The sequence below is a fragment of the Oncorhynchus kisutch genome, linkage group LG25 (assembly GCF_002021735.2).
Source record: "Oncorhynchus kisutch isolate 150728-3 linkage group LG25, Okis_V2, whole genome shotgun sequence".
Lineage (NCBI taxonomy): Eukaryota > Metazoa > Chordata > Actinopteri > Salmoniformes > Salmonidae > Oncorhynchus > Oncorhynchus kisutch.
This window is the reverse complement of record NC_034198.2, coordinates 15,223,234-15,240,083: the sequence shown is the minus strand read 5'-3', so window position 1 is coordinate 15,240,083 and position 16,850 is coordinate 15,223,234. Positions and strand designations below refer to the sequence as shown.

General features: G+C 46.8%; 1 protein-coding gene across 1 annotated transcript; it reads right to left on the bottom strand.

The window, feature by feature from the left end:
* Positions 1-405: 405 nt before the first annotated feature.
* On the bottom strand, positions 406-16,808 carry LOC109869986 (protein kinase C epsilon type). The gene is made up of 16 exons (XM_031805058.1): positions 15,503-16,808; positions 15,142-15,288; positions 11,071-11,134; positions 9,383-9,548; positions 8,566-8,600; positions 8,281-8,369; positions 7,918-8,047; positions 7,606-7,748; positions 7,456-7,531; positions 7,176-7,348; positions 4,476-4,649; positions 2,816-2,970; positions 2,524-2,662; positions 2,122-2,310; positions 1,739-1,885; positions 406-1,504 (listed from the first exon to the last, which is right to left on the bottom strand). Exons 1-16 carry the CDS (start codon positions 15,701-15,703, stop codon positions 1,361-1,363), a joined length of 2,172 nt encoding a protein of 723 aa, XP_031660918.1. The 5' UTR covers positions 15,704-16,808; the 3' UTR covers positions 406-1,360.
* Positions 16,809-16,850: the final 42 nt, after the last annotated feature.

Sequence of the window (16,850 nt, the reverse complement as noted above, 5' to 3'; positions counted from 1 at the left end):
GTGGTGGACCATTATTGATACACACGGGAAACTGTTGAGCATCAAAAACAGCAGTGTTGCAGTTCTTGACGCAAACCAGTCCGCTTGGCACCTACTACCATACACCCTTCAAAAGCAGTTAAATGTCTGCCATGCCCATTCCCCATCTGAATGGCACACAAACACAATCCATGTCTCAGTTATCTCAAGGCTGAAAAATCCTTATTTAACCTGTCTCCTCCCCTTCATCAACACTGATTTGAAGTGGATTTAACAAGTGACAAATCATTAAGGGATCATAGCTTTCACCTGGTCAGTCTGTCATGGAAAGATCACGTGTTCCTAATGTTTTGTGCACTCGGTGTAAGGGACGTTATTGTTACTCACACACACACAGCTCAGTTAGAGAGAGCGGGAGAGAGGTAGTTTCATGTTGACAGTTGAGTATTTATTATAAGCAGGCAGACAAACCGACACCCCTCCTGCTGTTACACTACATTTGGCACAGTGAAATAGTGTGACCAGGAACAATTTTACCCCGGGGTGCACATAGCATCACTACATCGCCTCTAACAGGCCTGCTATATGAACCACCTCTGTATTTAACACTGTACACTATACACAATTATTCTTAGAGAGTGTGTGGATGTGTGTGTGTGTGTACATAAAGTAGTGCACTATATAGGGAAGGGTGCGATTCCCTCCACTAGCTATTGTTGACAATTTACAAAACAGAACATAAAAAGGAAATATCAGTAGAAAAGCAGCAGGAACTGAAAGTGGTTTTGGCTGAGAGAAATGGCTTCTGGGAGTAGGGGGGGGGTACTATGAGAACGAAAGTCACAAACGCACAGACACGCACGCACACACACACACGGAGTGTGAGAGTGAGGTAGTCTGTACTACATTGATGACTACTCATCTCTGATTGGGTGAAAGTAGTTGAAATGAACCAGTGGGACGCTGACGCATAAGCAAATGAAACAAACTGTACAAACAAAACAATATTAACCAATCAAATACATCGCCAGTCAAGAAAAGAAACAATACAATACATATCCAGCCAAGAAATAAACACACCGATAAAATATATATATAATCAGGGTCAGGCGGTGCGTTTCTTTCACATTGGAGTTTGCAATTTTGGGACTATTCTATTGGTTCCTTTGTACCAGACAAACCAAATAAAGCACAACACAGGTATTTTACGAATGTATTTGACAGATGTACTTGACCCAAGGTATAGTTTTTCTCACTACAGTGGACAGTAATAATAATAGTAACCAGTAGCACTGGTCCATGCTTCAGACTTCTCTACAGACACAACACTTTGTAACCAATAAACACAGGCTTTATACAACACACCTAAACCGTAGAGTTCTCAAGTCTGTATCTCTGCACAGAAAGAGAAGCCTTTAAAGTCCTCCTGGTTGATCTGCCTGATAACAGCCTCGTCTGTGGGAGTTAACACTGGGTCTTCTCTGGTGAAGTCCTGGTCAAAGTTATTCACGTCACGCCTCGTCTTCTACAGAGAGAGAAGAGAGAGAGCAGGAGAGAGAGAGAGAGCAGGAGAGAGAGAGAGAGCAGGAGAGAGAGAGAGAGAGAGAGAGAGAGAGAGAGAGCAGGAGAGAGAGAGCAGGAGAGAGAGAGAGAGAGCAGGAGAGAGAGAGAGAAGAGAGAAGAGAGAGAGAAAGAGAAGGCGGAGTCAACCAGGAGACACGTGTTTGTGTGTGTGCAAGTGCGTGTGCTTGTGACTTACAATGCGTGGTTTGAAGGGGGGTTTGAGTCGTCTCTGCTCCAGCAGGGTCCAATCGATGTCTTTGAAGAATGAGTGTTTCTTAATGGCCTCGTCACAGCCCTGAGACAACACACACCCTAACCTCTGGGCTGGAGCCTTTGTCATAAACTACACACACACACACACACACACACACACACACACACACACACACACACACACACACACACACACACAGTAAGAGAGAGATCAGTACAGACACAAAGATGTTAGAGAGACAGAAAGAGAGAGACAGAGAAATAGAGAAAAACAGAAAGGGAGATATCTGTTCACACAGATGTAAGAGGGATGGATGGAGGGATGAGATAGACAAAGGTGTATAATGATGGAGGGATGGTACGTACAGCTCTGAGGATGGATACAGCCTCCTTGCTGAGCCAGACAGGGTAGAGGACATCGTCATGGAGGATAGACTCAAAGAGATCGTCTTCGTTGTCTGCTTCAAACGGAGGCTGGCCAGCCAACATCTCATACATTAACACTCCCAGAGCCCACCAGTCCACTGATGGACCGTACTCCAACTCCTGCAGGATCTACACACACACACACACACACACACACACACACACACACACACACACACACACACACACACACACACACACACACACACACACACACACACACACACACACACACACACACACACACACACACACACACACACCATCATCGTTATCTTTAACATCTGAGGCTCTAAAAACACCGTAGGGGGCAGAAATGTGTGTAACACTGGCTCAGCTCACCTCAGGGGCTATGTAGTCAGGCGTGCCACAGAATGTGGTGGTGGTGACTCCATTGATGATGCCCTCCTTACACATGCCAAAGTCTGCCAGCTTACAGTGTCCCTCTGCATCCAACAATATGTTATCTAACTTCAGATCCCTGAGAGAGGGAGAGAGAGAGGACATGGTTGCCACCAACAACCAAAAAACATAACACTGGTAGAACAACAGCAGTTGACACGATATAATTCTCATGTTGTGCCGGCACGTGTGGGCTGTGGTTCAAGGTCAGGGGTTAAAGGTTGGACGTTACCTGTAAATGACCCCGTTGCGGTGCAGGAACATGAGTGCAGAGGTAACTTCAGCGGCGTAGAAGCGCGAGCGAGCCTCGTCAAACTTCCTGGAGCGTTGGATCTGAAACATCAGGTCACCTCCGTTCACGTACTCCATCACGAAGAACAGACGGTCCTGGAGAAGCAGGGAGAGGGTTGGGGTGTGAGTGTATATGTGTGCGTGTAGTGTGTACCCGGGTCTGGAAGCAGCAGTAGAGCTGGCAGAGGTAGGGGTTGTGTGCGTGTGTAGTGTGTAGTGTGTACCCGTGTCTGGAAGCAACAGTAGAGCTGGCAGTGGTAGGTGTGTGTGTAGTATGTAGTGTGTACCCGGGTCTGGAAGCAGCAGTAGAGCTGGCAGAGGTAGTGGTGTGTGCGTGTGTAGTGTGTACCCGGGTCTGGAAGCAGCAGTAGAGCTGGCAGTGGTAGGGGTGTGTGTAGTGTGTACCCGGGTCTGGAAGCAGCAGTAGAGCTGGCAGAGGTAGGGGTGTGTGTAGTATGTAGTGTGTACCCGGGTCTGGAAGCAGCAGTAGAGCTGGCAGAGGTAGGGGTGTGTGTGTGTAGTGTGTACCCGGGTCTGGAAGCAACAGTAGAGCTGGCAGAGGTAGGGCTGTGTGTAGTGTGTAGTTTGCACCCGGGTCTGGAAGCAGCAGTAGAGCTGGCAGAGGTAGGGGTGTGTGCGTGTGTAGTGTGTAGTGTGTACCCGGGTCTGGAAGCAGCAGTAGAGCTGGCAGAGTTAGGGGTGTGTGTAGTATGTAGTGCGTACCCGGGTCTGGAAGCAGCAGTAGAGCTGGCAGAGGTAGGGGTGTGTGTGTGTAGTGTGTACCCGGGTCTGGAAGCAACAGTAGAGCTGGCAGAGGTAGGGCTGTGTGTGTGTGTAGTGTGTACCCGGGTCTGGAAGCAGCAGTAGAGCTGGCAGAGGTAGGGGTATGTGTAGTGTGTACCCGGGTCTGGAAGCAGCAGTAGAGCTGGCAGAGGTAGGGGTGTGTGTAGTGTGTGTAGTGTGTACCCGGGTCTGGAAGCAGCAGTAGAGCTGGCAGAGGTAGGGGGGTGTGTGTGTAGTGTGTACCCGGGTCTGGAAGCAACAGTAGAGCTGGCAGAGGTAGGGCTGTGTGTGTGTGTAGTTTGTACCCGGGTCTGGAAGCAGCAGTAGAGCTGGCAGAGGTAGGGGTGTGTGTAGTGTGTACCCGGGTCTGGAAGCAGCAGTAGAGCTGGCAGAGGTAGGGGTGTGTGACGTGTGTACCCGGGTCTGGAAGCAGCAGTAGAGCTGGCAGAGGTAGGGGTGTGTGTAGTGTGTACCCAGGTCTGGAAGCAGCAGTAGAGCTGGCAGAGGTAGGGGTGTGTGTGTAGTGTGTACCCGGGTCTGGAAGCAGCAGTAGAGCTGGCAGAGGTAGGGGTGTGTGTAGTGTGTACCCGGGACTGGAAGCAGTAGTAGAGCTGGCACTGGTAGCGGTGTGTGTAGTGTGTAGTGTGTACCCGGGTCTGGAAGCAGCAGTAGAGCTGGCAGAGGTAGGGGTGTGTGTAGTGTGTACCCGGGTCTGGAAGCAGCAGTAGAGCTGGCAGAGGTAGGGGTGTGTGTAGTGTGTACCCGGGTCTGGAAGCAGCAGTAGAGCTGGCAGAGGTAGGGGTGTGTGTAGTGTGTACCCGGGTCTGGAAGCAGCAGTAGAGCTGGCAGAGGTAGGGGTGTGTGCGTGCCAGGGCCAGGATTCGCTTCTCTGTCAGGGTGCAGTCCACATCGTCATCCTGCTGGATCACATCCTTCTTCAACACCTTCACTGCAAACACCTCCTCACTGCCTTTCAGCTCTGCTAACATCACCTGCAGAGGGAGTGGGGGGGGGGGGGAGTGAGGGGAGGGGCGAGAGAGAAAAAGAGAGACTTTACACCTCCTCACAGCCCTTAAACACCAGCTCCATCCCCATGTCCATTCTCTGTCCCTTCCTCCTCTTTCCCTCCTCCTAGGGCTGTTACGGTGGCCAGTTGAGTCACGGGAACTAGGGTTCTCCAAAACTGCACTCTGATGCCGCTGATGGTCATTAGTAGCCTACCTGACCTCGCTAATGGCCAGACGCTAATGGCCTGGTACTCAGCGCTCTATTGTCCCTCTAATCACACTGACATCAATGCAAATACAATCAAAAATCACTTCAAACACTTCATCAGAGTTTGAGTAAAATCGGATCACCTGTTGAGCAGCGAGAGCCAGCTCCTCATAGCTGGTTGATGCAATATTTCTATAGGTTATGCTATCTAATTGTGTGACAAAACAGAGTTTTGATGGCCTCCACTAAAAAGAGGAGGATCCCATCAGCTTTCTATAAGCTAGGCCTACTCTATTAATTTCTCAACTGTCCTAATATTAAGCACGTGGCTTTGCTTTACAACAGAGTAGCCTACCTTGATGGCATGAAAATGGGATGTGGGAAAAGCTATTCAAGTGCATTTTTATAAAAAATATAAAAAAAGACCTTTATTTAACTAGGCAAGTCAGTTAAGAACAAATTCTTATTTTCAATGACAGCCTAGGAACAGTGGGTTAACCGCCTGTTCAGGGGCAGAACGACAGATTTGTACCTTGTCAGCTTGGGGATTTGAACTTGCAACCTTCCGGTTACTAGTCCAATTCAATCTTGTCTACCCTGCCCTGCATACGGATGACATGTATTTTTCTCCATCAGTAAATTGGCATTGTGTTTTGTGACAAAACTGCACATGTTAGACTGGCCTTTTATTGTCCCAGCATGAGGTGCACCTGTGTAATGATCCTGCTGTTTAATCAGCTTCTTGATATGCCACACATGTCAGATGGATGTATTATCTTGGCAAAGGAGAAATGCTAACAGCAATGTAAACAAATTTGTGCACAAAATTTGAGAGAAATACACTTTTTGTGCATATGAAACACTTCTAGGATCTTTGAATTCAGCTCATGAAACATGGGACCGACACTTTACATGTTGCGTTTATATTTTTTGTTCAGTATAATTTCACACATATATTATTTAGTATATGTAAAGACAAGATTGAATTGAGAATAGTGGGTGAGAATATTTTCACATGGGAATGACGCCCAGCGTGTGTAGCCTTAAGGCCAGAAACAGCACGACCCATGGGCCTATATGTTTTGATAAGGTTTGTATCACAACTCAAGTGGCCAAATAACTCCCAAGTGTAACCTAAAGGCCTAGGAACAGGGTTGGAGGGCCCACGCATAATAGAGAGACAGGTGATTGTATACAAATGTAAGAAAGGTTTAAAATGATTATGTTTCAGTCAAACATTATATCTCTGTTTGGACTTCTTGCGGTCAATTTGCAGTCTACAAATGATTTGTAATTACAGCACCAGTCAAAGGTTTGGACACACCTACTCATTCAAGTGTTTTTCTTCATTTAGACTATTTTCTACATTGTAGAATAATAGTGAAGACATCAAAACTATGAAATAACACACATGGAATCATGTAGCAACCAAAAAAGCATTGGGGCAACCTTTCATGTGACTTTTTTCAAATCATCATTAGAGCAGCATCATGCAGCCTTAGAATGTGTTAGAATCGAAACATATAGCCCAACGTTTGTATCACAAGTAAAGTTGCATAAATAACTCTAAATGAAGCATATAGGAGGACCTGTTTCTTTGTCAACCGCTCAACACAGAATAGCTGCATGTGTGCACTACCTGAGAAAAATATCCTTTCTATTTTATTCAGCTATGTTCAATTGTATTGTTCTTACTATAAAATAATAATGCTACGGGAATTATAAGCTAATATTGTCTGCTAAATCAACTAGTGGAGCCCGTAGCCATATGGCATAGCCAGATCAGGGCCAAACATAAGAACGACTCAGAATACGCTATTTTGTTCATCTGAAATAGGCTACATTTCCTTCACATCATGTTTTCTTTAGACCTGCCTTTAGACCTAGGATCGGGATGGGCAACTCCAGTCCTCGGAGGCCTGATTTGGTGTCACACCTTCTGCCCCGGCCCCAGCTAACACACCTGACTCCAATAATCGCCTAATTATGATCTTCCGATTAGAACGCAATTAGTTTAACCGCCGGTGTCCGCTAGGGATGGGGGAAAAGTGGAGCTGCCCATCTCTGGTGTAGGCTGTATTAAATGGATTTATTACGTTGTTTTATTTAAATGTAGATGTTCAAAAGGTCTGCTTCAGTGGCTCGTAGGCTGTGTCCGCAGATGCTAAATGTGTTTATGTTCATTTTAACGGTCAATTTACCGTGAGACAGGCAGTTATTTGCATGACAGTTACCGGCTGACAAAATGTCACGACCGCCACAGACCTACGCTCCTCCCTCGCCCTCCTTCTCCTCCTCCTCACCTTCCCAAAGCTTCCTTTCCCCAGGACCTTAATGAAACTGAAGTCTTTGAGCGTCCTCTTCACTGCTCCGTTCTCCCGCGAGGTAGAGGAGGCGTAGGAGGAGGTGGAGGAGGAGGGAGAGCCTTGCATCTCTAGCGACGTCCCCTGTTGTAGCCGCTCCAACTCGGACAGCTCTGCACACGCACACACACACACACACACACACATAAAGGAAGTCAGACAACTCTGTGTCTTCGAGTATGTTTGTGACCGTGTGTGTGTGTGTGTGTTTATGTATTACCTTGCTGTGAGGGGGAGGTGAGGGGAAGCTCGTCTGAGAGTTCTGAAGGTGACTGGGAGTCCAGCCCTGGGGGTAACTAGAGAGAGAGAGGGGAAAGAGACGGTTATCGTCAACATTGTCATCGTTGCCGTCGTCAGTGTGTGTGTATACCTTTTTCCTGCGCTGTGCGGTAGTGGAGATCTTGTCAGGGGTGACTCCCATTTCAGCCAGGACTTTGGCGATGCCTTTGGCATCCACCCCGCAGTTGGGAGCTACGTTGGCCTCACACCTCTTGTGGACATTCATCTTACACACTACACACACACACACACACACACACACACACACACACACACACACAAACGTCATAGTTAGGAGCTACATTAGACTTACACCGTCTGTTGACAATGAACACCCACCTTGCATACTACCACACACACACACACATGCACACACACTCACACACTCACACAGGTGCCATACCCTTGCATTGCAGACCCTGCCTCATTAGTCCCCATAGTAAAGATCCACAGTGGTCACAGAAGGTAGGGGCCTTGTAGTTGTGGTTGCTGAACTTATGAGGCATGTTGACACTAAACCTCTGGGCACCAACCTGGAGAGAGGGAGGAGTGAAGGAGGGTGGGAGAGTTAGGGAGAGTTTGGAGCTGTGATTGGAATCTACACCTAGTATATAGGAGCATCTCTCTGCACACAGTTATGCCCAGCGCACAGAGGAATTTAGGCCTATAGTTTATAATTGACAGAAGTTTGTGTTTCCAAACCAAATGACATCACGGTGGCCATAACTATATGGTGCCCATGTTGACCAATAACAGTCCACAATACCTCCTCCGGTGTATCCTCCTGCTTCTTCATCCCGGCACACTTGGTGATGATGTGCTCATGGCAGCGCTTGTGGACCACACACGTGCACACTGCAACAAACACACAATTACACACTTCCACAATTGCACACTTTTAAGTGGACACTGAACAACACACAATATGAATACAACAGAAAGACAACTCAATAATGTCTCGATTCATTCTAGAATGCTCAGGTATCACTAGAACCAGCATAATAATGCAAGAACCCACGCAGAAAGACAGACACAGACGACTTGTACTCACCCTGGCATTGGTAACCCTGCTTTCCCAGTACTCCCCTATCAAATCAAAGAGAGAGGGTGAGAAAGAGAGAAAGTCAGCATTTTGTAGAGAAAACAGGGATATTGGCAGCAGGTAGCCTAGCGGTTAAGAGCATTGGGCCAGAAACCGAAAGGCAGTTGGTTTGAATTCCTGAGCCAACTAGGTGAAAAATCTGCCGATGTGCCCTTTAGCAAGTCACTTAACCCTAATTGCTCCTGAAAGTAGCTCTGGATAAGAGTGTCTACTAAGTGACTAAAATATAAATACACTACATCCCCAAAAGTATATGGACACGCTTTCAAATTAGTGCTACAGCATACAATGACATTCTAGACGATTCTGTGCTTCGAACTTTGTGGCAGTGGTTTAGGGAAGGCCCTTTCCTGTTTCAGCATGACAATGCCCCCGTGCACAAAGCGAGCTTCATACAGGAATGGTTTGTAGAGATCAGTCTGGAAGAACTTGACTGGTTGCACAGAGCCCTGACCTCAACCCCATCAAACTTCTTTGGGATGAATTGGAACGCCGACTGTGAGCCAGGCCTAATTGCCCAACCTCACTAATGCTCTTGTGGCTGAATGGAAGCAAGTCCCCGCAGCAATGTTCCAACATCTAGTGGAAAGCCTTCCTAGAAGAGTGCGGTCTGTTATAGCATGTCCCCATACTTATGGTCATGTAGTGTATTCTATGATAATTACTGGGGCTGATTTCTGAGCTGCTTAATCTGGGTCTCACCAGCAGAGGAAGCTCTAGGATGGAACAGAGGGCTGATGCTGGTGTGTGTGTATGTGTTTCTCACCAGATGAAGTCTCGGCAGTGTGAGCAGTAGGTCGGTTGCCGTAGATACGTAGCCATGAACTTGTGTCCGTTAACCTGGTGAACACGCCTCCGGACGGCCCCCTGCCGCCGCCGAGGACCAATCCGCTCTCGGAACACACGCTCCTCATTCTCATTGGCTGCCGAGGCTAACGAACAGACAGGCAGCATTAAAGAAGGGTCCAATTCGCAAATCCCAAATCACTCCATGCACCATATTACTTATCCTGTAAGATCTCCACCAGTGCCTAAGGGAGGTCAGGGGTAGGGGTAGAGGCTCGGGTCCGATTGTGGATTGGGCACACGAGATCGTTCCTAAAAGTACAGTATCTTTCTCCCTCGCTTTCTCCGTCCTCCTCTACCTCTCTTTATGTCTTTCTGTGTGGGCACTACAACAAAGGACAGAATATGAAGAAATGTACATTTTCTTCTCTTCCAGTCCCATCGTTTTACCTCCATCCATCTCCCCCTCTCTCTGTGTCCCTAGGACCGAATTAGCCTTATGAGACAAGAGAACCACCTCCACTCCTCCTACTCTCTCTGTCTGTCGCTCTCTTGCTCTCTCTAGGTTGTCGTGCAGAGGTGGTTACTGTGTGTGTGTACAGGATGTGTGTGTGTGTGTGTGTGTGTGTGTGTGTGTGTGCATGTGTGCGTGCATTGTTGCGTGTGTGTGTGTGCGTGTGTGTTTGAGAGAGAAAACAAGAAAGTGGAGCAGCTAAACAGGCCATTACTGAGATCAGTGTGTTTTACATAATACATCATCCATCTGTTCACACACACCACACAGAGGGGCGGGGTTAGGCAGGTGTGAGTGATTGCCGTGGAGACGGGTGTACTATGAACTCACAGAACACTTACTGACCAATCACAGCACACACACACAAGCACACGCAATCACAGAGGATCTCAAATAAGGAAAAGTGAGAGAGGTGATGGGGGGGAAAAAATGTATCGAAGAGCTCAACAACCAGGGTAAAGGGAGCGAAGAGGAGCGGATGGTGAAGTAGAGGTAGAAGAATTATAGGAGGATACGCAGCAGAAGAAAGAGAGATGATGGGGAGGGAGGGGAAGGGAGGGGACGAGAGAAGGCCCCTGAGCAGCACAGAACAGATTGCAGAGAAAATAACTCCTAAAAATACCTCCTCTTTCTCTCCTCACTCACTCACCCTTCTCTCTCTCTCTCTCACTCACCCTTCTCTCTCTCTCTCTCTCTCATTCTTTTTGACTCTCCAGTTCTTGCCCATCCTTATATACAAATGTATTACAAATGAATAATACGCATACATTAGAATAAATTAGCTAGCTGATCTGGGAGGAAGTTCAGGTGTGAGGGGGGGTCAGGGAAGCAGCTGCACAAATTAACCAATGATTAAACGCCACAACATCTACATTGCCAGGCATCAGACTGCAATATCATATTGATCTAGTCACTGACATGTTGAGGGGGATCGAGAGGGAGAGAGAGAGAGCGAGAGAGAGAGTCCGAGCTTGTGTGAGACGGGGTGTAGGACAAAGGGGTGAGAATCGATTGAGAGTCACACACACACACACACAGAGCTCTGCTGACTGGCCTTCCAACAATAGCCCTAGGGCTGGTGTCTGACCTCGCTCTCTATGGGTAGAACAGTAGGTTGTGGGGGGAGCAGAGGATGGTGGGTAGAGTAGTTTTACCTTCAGTAGAAGATCCTGACAGATCGATAATCACATAGACCTTCCCCTCTGGTTCTAAATCAACCTGGAGAGAGAAAGACAGTATGTTTTGATGTACAACACACTGTATGCACCCCCCCCCCCCCCAGACATTCAAACACATATTATTGAGAGGAGCACCTATAGCTCCTGGAGACAGGTAAGTGTTGTCAGTTAATTCTCACTGGTTTTATTAACCACACCAGGATTTGAACCTGCTTCTGTAACCTAGGCTACCTGCCACCCTTCATAGCGTCAATGGCAGCTGGCCTCACAAGTATTTTACATTTTCCAAGGGGGGGGGGGGGGGGGGGGGGGGGGGGGGGGGGAGAGAGAGAGAGTAGGAGAGAGAGAGAGTGATAGAGAGAGAGTGATAGAGAGAGAGAGAGAGAGAGAGTGAGAGAGAGAGAGAGAGAGAGAGAGAGTAGGAGAGAAAGAGAGAGAGAGAGTAGGAGAGAGAGAGAGAGAGAGAGAGAGAGAGTAGGAGAGAGAGAGAGTAGGAGAGAGAGAGGGATGGAGTGATAGAATGTGATAGTGATAGAGAGGGATGGAGTGATAGAGTGTGATAAAGTGATAGTGATAGAGAGTGAGAGAGTGATAGAGAGGGATAGAGTATGATAGAGTGATAGTGATAGAGAGAGAGTGATAGAGAGGGATGGAGTGATAGTGTGATAGAGTGATAGAGAGGGATGGAGTGATAGTGTGATAGAGTGATAGTGATAGAGAGGGATGGAGTGATAGTGATAGAGAGTGATAGTGATAGAGAGGGATGGAGTGATAGTGTGATATAGTGATAGAGAGTGATCGAGAGAGAGAGTGATAGAGAGGGATGGAGTGATAGTGATAGAGAGTGATAGAGAGGGATAGAGAGAGAGGGATGGAGTGATAGAGAGTGATAGAGAGAGAGGGATGGAGTGATAGAGAGTGATAGAGTGATAGTGATAGAGTGATAGAGAGGGATGGTGTGATAGAGTGATAGAGAGTGATAGAGAGGGATGGAGTGATAGAGTGATAGTGATAGAGAGTGATAGAGAGGGATAGAGATTTAGAGAGGGATGGGGGTTAAATCCTTGGTTAAGCTCTGGACAGCCGTAGATCCTCTTACGCAACGCTCTGCCTGTCATACAGCAAATCTGCCACCACACACAGACACACAGAACAATACATATGTAGACCTAATATAAACACACACACACACACACACACATACAACAATATGGCTAAGTTAGAATCACACACTCAGAGACATTGCCTGGCTGAGACTTTAAGTACTTTACTGTCGCCATGGACATGGAAAAATTAGTTCACCTCATTAATCCGGTTAGCCAATTAGAATGCAGGGATACAGCCCTAGCCACACACACACACTGTATCATTGAGTGTGATCTGTAAGTGTCTGGTGTCTAGGGAACCTAAAGTAGGTTGGAGACTGAGGCCAGCATTAAATACACATCTGAGTTCTCACTACCTGACACACACACACACACACTGGCAGTTCACACACACGTTACACTTCCACTGTGTCTGCACCCCTTCCTGTCATCATCTCTCTGTCCCTCTTCTTCTCCCTCCAGTTTCAAATGCTATTTATTAATACAATCACTTTTTAAAAATCACAGTGAAACCCCAAAAACATCATATTAAAATGACATGCATTGTTACTGATGACTAGTACATCTCGAGATATAATAGGGAAATTCATTAGTGGGTACATTTGTAATAATGGCAACAGAAATGTTGATACATTGTTTAAATAGATCAATTAAAATGTCTGAATAAAGATCCATCCTTTCCCTCTCTCTGGAGAGTTTGGGTTTGATGACAGCCTCCAACATCAAAGACAAATTCTCAGAATTGAGATTTCAGCCTTTTCAGCAAACACACACACTTATATACGCACACGTCAACTCACACAGAAAGAGAGTTCTCAAATGTCACCCTATTGCTTCCCTTTCACTAAGGCCATATATGACACACACTAGATACACACACACTAGATACACACACACACACATTGTATTGTTGATCAGGTTTCCTTTTCCAGTGCCTTTCTGCTTGTGAATGCACTGGCCCATTTGTGTGTGTGTGTGTGTGTTTACAAGGGCATCTTAAGCCCAGTCTGCCCTACTTCTACAGAGGGTCACTGAGGGGCGTAGCCAGTGATGTCACTGCCCGGCAACCATCCAGTTATTACCCAGGAGGCCATAGTCAGTGATGTCACCACAGAGACAGGAGAGGAGGGGAGAGGGTAACTAGCTGTAGCAGTACAGAGAGAGAGTATTGACTTGGCTGGCTCTTCAATAAAAACTGATCGATCATCAGAGTGATCCATTGATCTGTACACTTTGACCTCATACCGGTTGACAGAGCAGGACAGGAAACCCTGGGGGGGGGGGGGGGGTGTATGTATGTGTGTGTATGTGTGTGTGTGTGTGTGTGTGTGTGTGTTACAGTGCCTTCAGAAAGTATTCACACCCCGTTGTGTTACAGCCTGAATTTAAAAATGATTACATTTGAATTTTGTGTCACTGGCCTACACACAATACCCCATGATGGAATTATGTTTTTTAAAATGTATTCAAAATGAAAAGCTGAAATGTCTTGAGTCAATGAGTATTCAACCCCTTTGCTATGGAAAGCCTAAATACGTTTTGGAGTAAAAATGTGCTTAACAAGTCACATAATAAGTTGCATGGACTCACTCTGTGTGCAATAATAGTGTTTAACATGATTTGTGAATGACTACCTCGTCTCTGTACCCCCACGCATACAATTATCTGTAAGGTCCCTCAGTCGAGAAGTGAATTTCAAACAGAGAGTCAACCACACAGACCATGGAAGTTTTCCAATGAAGGGCATCTATTGCTAGATAGGTGAAATGTAAAAAAGCAGAAATGTAATATCCCTTGGTGAAGGTATTGATTACACCTTGCATGGTCACTACATGGATGATCAGACCCAGTCACTACAAAGATACAGGTGCCCTTCCTAACTCAGTTGCTGGAGAGGAAGGAAACCGCTCAGGGATTTCACCATGAGGCCAATTGTGACTTTTACAGAGTTTAATGGCTTTGATAGGAAAGAACTGAGGATGGATCAACAACATTGTAGTTAATCCACAATACTAACCTAAATGACAAAGTGAAAAGAAGGAAGCCGGTACAGAATAAAAATGACAAAACATGCACTAAAGTAAAACTGCAAAAAATGTCCTGAATACACATCACTGAGTACCACTCTATATATTTTCAAGCATGGTGGTGGCTGCATCATGTTATGGGTATGCTTGTCATCGGCAAGGACTCAGAAGTGTTGGGGGTTATAAAGAAACGGAATAAAGCTAAGCACTGGCAAAATCCTAGAGGAAAACCTGGTTCAGTCTGCTTTCCACCAGACATTGGGAGATTAATTCACCTTTCAGCAGGACAATAACCTAAAACACAAGGACAAATAGACACTGGAGTGAACCAACTTGACAGAGCTTGAAGAATATATATATATTTTTTTTAAATGTGCAAATATTGTACAATCCAGGTGTACAAAGCTCTTAGAGACTTACCCAGAAAGACGCACAGCTGTAATCACAGCCAATGGTGATTCTAACAGGTATTGACTCTGGGGTGTGAATACTTATGTAATGAGATATTCTATTTGTGTATTTCATTTTCAATACATTTACAAACATTTCTAAAAAACAGGTTTTCCCTTTGTCATTATGGGATTTTGTGTGCAGACAATATCAATCCATGTTGAAATCAGGCTGTAACACATCAACATGTGTAATAAATCAAGGACCATGAACACTTTCTGCAGGCACTGTACATACTCACCAGCCCAGCCCTCAGCAGGCCCCCTCAACCTCTACACGTCACACACAGGTACGGACAGACACAAATGTTACGAAATTCTTAGCCTGTGTGCCACAAACTCTGTTAGCCTGCTGAGCTAAAGCCTATGCATTAGCTTGAGGAGCTAACGCATGTTTTAATGTTTCAGACAAGGATAGTCATGATTCTCACACACACACACACACACACAAACACGTCTTCCTACCCAGGCCTGGTAGTGCGTGCTGCCGTTCTGCAGAATGTCCTCCAGCTGTATGGTGCAGTTAGCCACAAAGTCGTCATATCCGATTGGTGCATCATGGAACACTGACATCTCCAATTTCCGTCCGTCCGTCATCTGGGCTGTAAAGTCCTACAAAAAAAAAATAGACTAGAATAATATATATTTTGTCCATTTATATCCAACTGGCCAGATTTACACCAGCCACCTTCTGCCCATTAGTCTGCCTCTGTAACCTTTAGCCCTAAACTGAAGCGCATGATGAGTTCAGGTGTTTGTGTTGGGCTGAAGCAAAAGTGTGCCACCAATGCTGCCCTGCCCTGGAGAAGTGGATCTGGTACAGTACCTGGTTCCATGCAGGTGAGTTGCTTCTGTTCTTGGTGCAGGTCTGTCCCAGGTGGGTCTGGTCCAGGTTGAGGGTGAGGTAGGGGTCCAGGAGGAATGAGGATGAGTTCTTCCCCCCTGCATGGCGGAGTGCCCAGGGGGTGGGCTTCAAATCCACTGCCTCACACACACGCACCTTCAACACCCCACTGAACACTGGCATGGTGGCGTGTATGTGTGTGCAGATGGTCCGTCTGTCTGTAAGTCTGTTCTTTCTAACTAGTCACCATATTAGATAGGTAATCCTACATCCCAGAATCCATTCAAACAGTCAGACATTTACAACACACTGTCACAGATACACACACATAGCCTACACACACTGCCTCACACACACGGCCATGTTAAAACGTTAACATGGGTAAAAACACCCCTCTTCGCTCTTAATATAGTCTATAGAACACACCCCACAGTCAGGTACCGAGCCCGCTTGCGCCAAACCAGGTCGGGCCAGACGACAGACGGTGCCCTCTGTTTGTTTACAGTCCGTCCCGTGCAGATGGCAGAGATAGAGGGTTGTAAGTTAGCAGAAATAACGAATAACGACGCTATAGAATAGGTCTCAGTGGTGGGAGGAAAGGAGATAAGCCCGATGATGAATCACAGAGAACGGCTCCGGTCCTGATCATCTGATCAGAGACTGTACCCGGTAAGGCAGCTGCTGTCCTGGGCTCAGGGCGGGGGAGGAGACCTAGACATCCGCGATCCCTCCACCGTGTCTCGTGCCGGCTGTAAAGCAGCTCGACTCAGTAAACAGCTCCGACAGAATATGTCTTGAACAGCACTGGTTCTTTTCTTTCCCGGGATGTCTGTCTGCTTATCCGGTGGGTCCCACGGTTTAAAGTGCTAACCAGTGACAGGCTATCGGTCCCCCTCAATCTGTCTGTCGTTTTCCTCTCTCTCTCTTTCTCTCCCTATATCTCTCCCTGTGCGCGTTCACCCGTTTCTCCAGCCAGCAGCGGTTTCCCAGTGTGAGCGCGAGCTTCAGGAAATGCGCAAAACGCGTCAGCCGCGCCGCTTGCCCTCTGCGCCGGATAAGGGATTGTGTGTGTGTGTTTGTGTGTGCAAGATACCACACCCAATATGGTCAATCAGACAGCCTCTCTGCCCAACGAAACGATACACACACACACACACAAACGCGTGTAGAAGAGATGGTTCGGTACACTGATGAATAGCCTAATGGTTTGGCTTTAGCTCAGCGGACTAACAGTCTTGTGGCGCACTGACTGCGCAGACAACCACGGTTCAAATCCAGTGGTTTACCTAAGGACACAAGAGTGTGTTGATGAAAGCTTGACTGTGTCCTT

Bases quoted from the DNA above. Each gene is read 5' to 3' on its own strand.
- LOC109869986 (XM_031805058.1), bottom strand. From the start codon at position 15,703: ATGCCAGTGTTCAGTGGGGTGTTGAAGGTGCGTGTGTGTGAGGCAGTG. The intron at 11,135-15,141 runs GTAGGAAGACGT...TTCTCTCTCCAG, and splicing joins GCACGCACTACCAGGCCTGG to GTTGATTTAGAACCAGAGGG. The intron at 2,663-2,815 runs GTAACGTCCAAC...TCCCTCTCTCAG, and splicing joins CGCAACGGGGTCATTTACAG to GGATCTGAAGTTAGATAACA.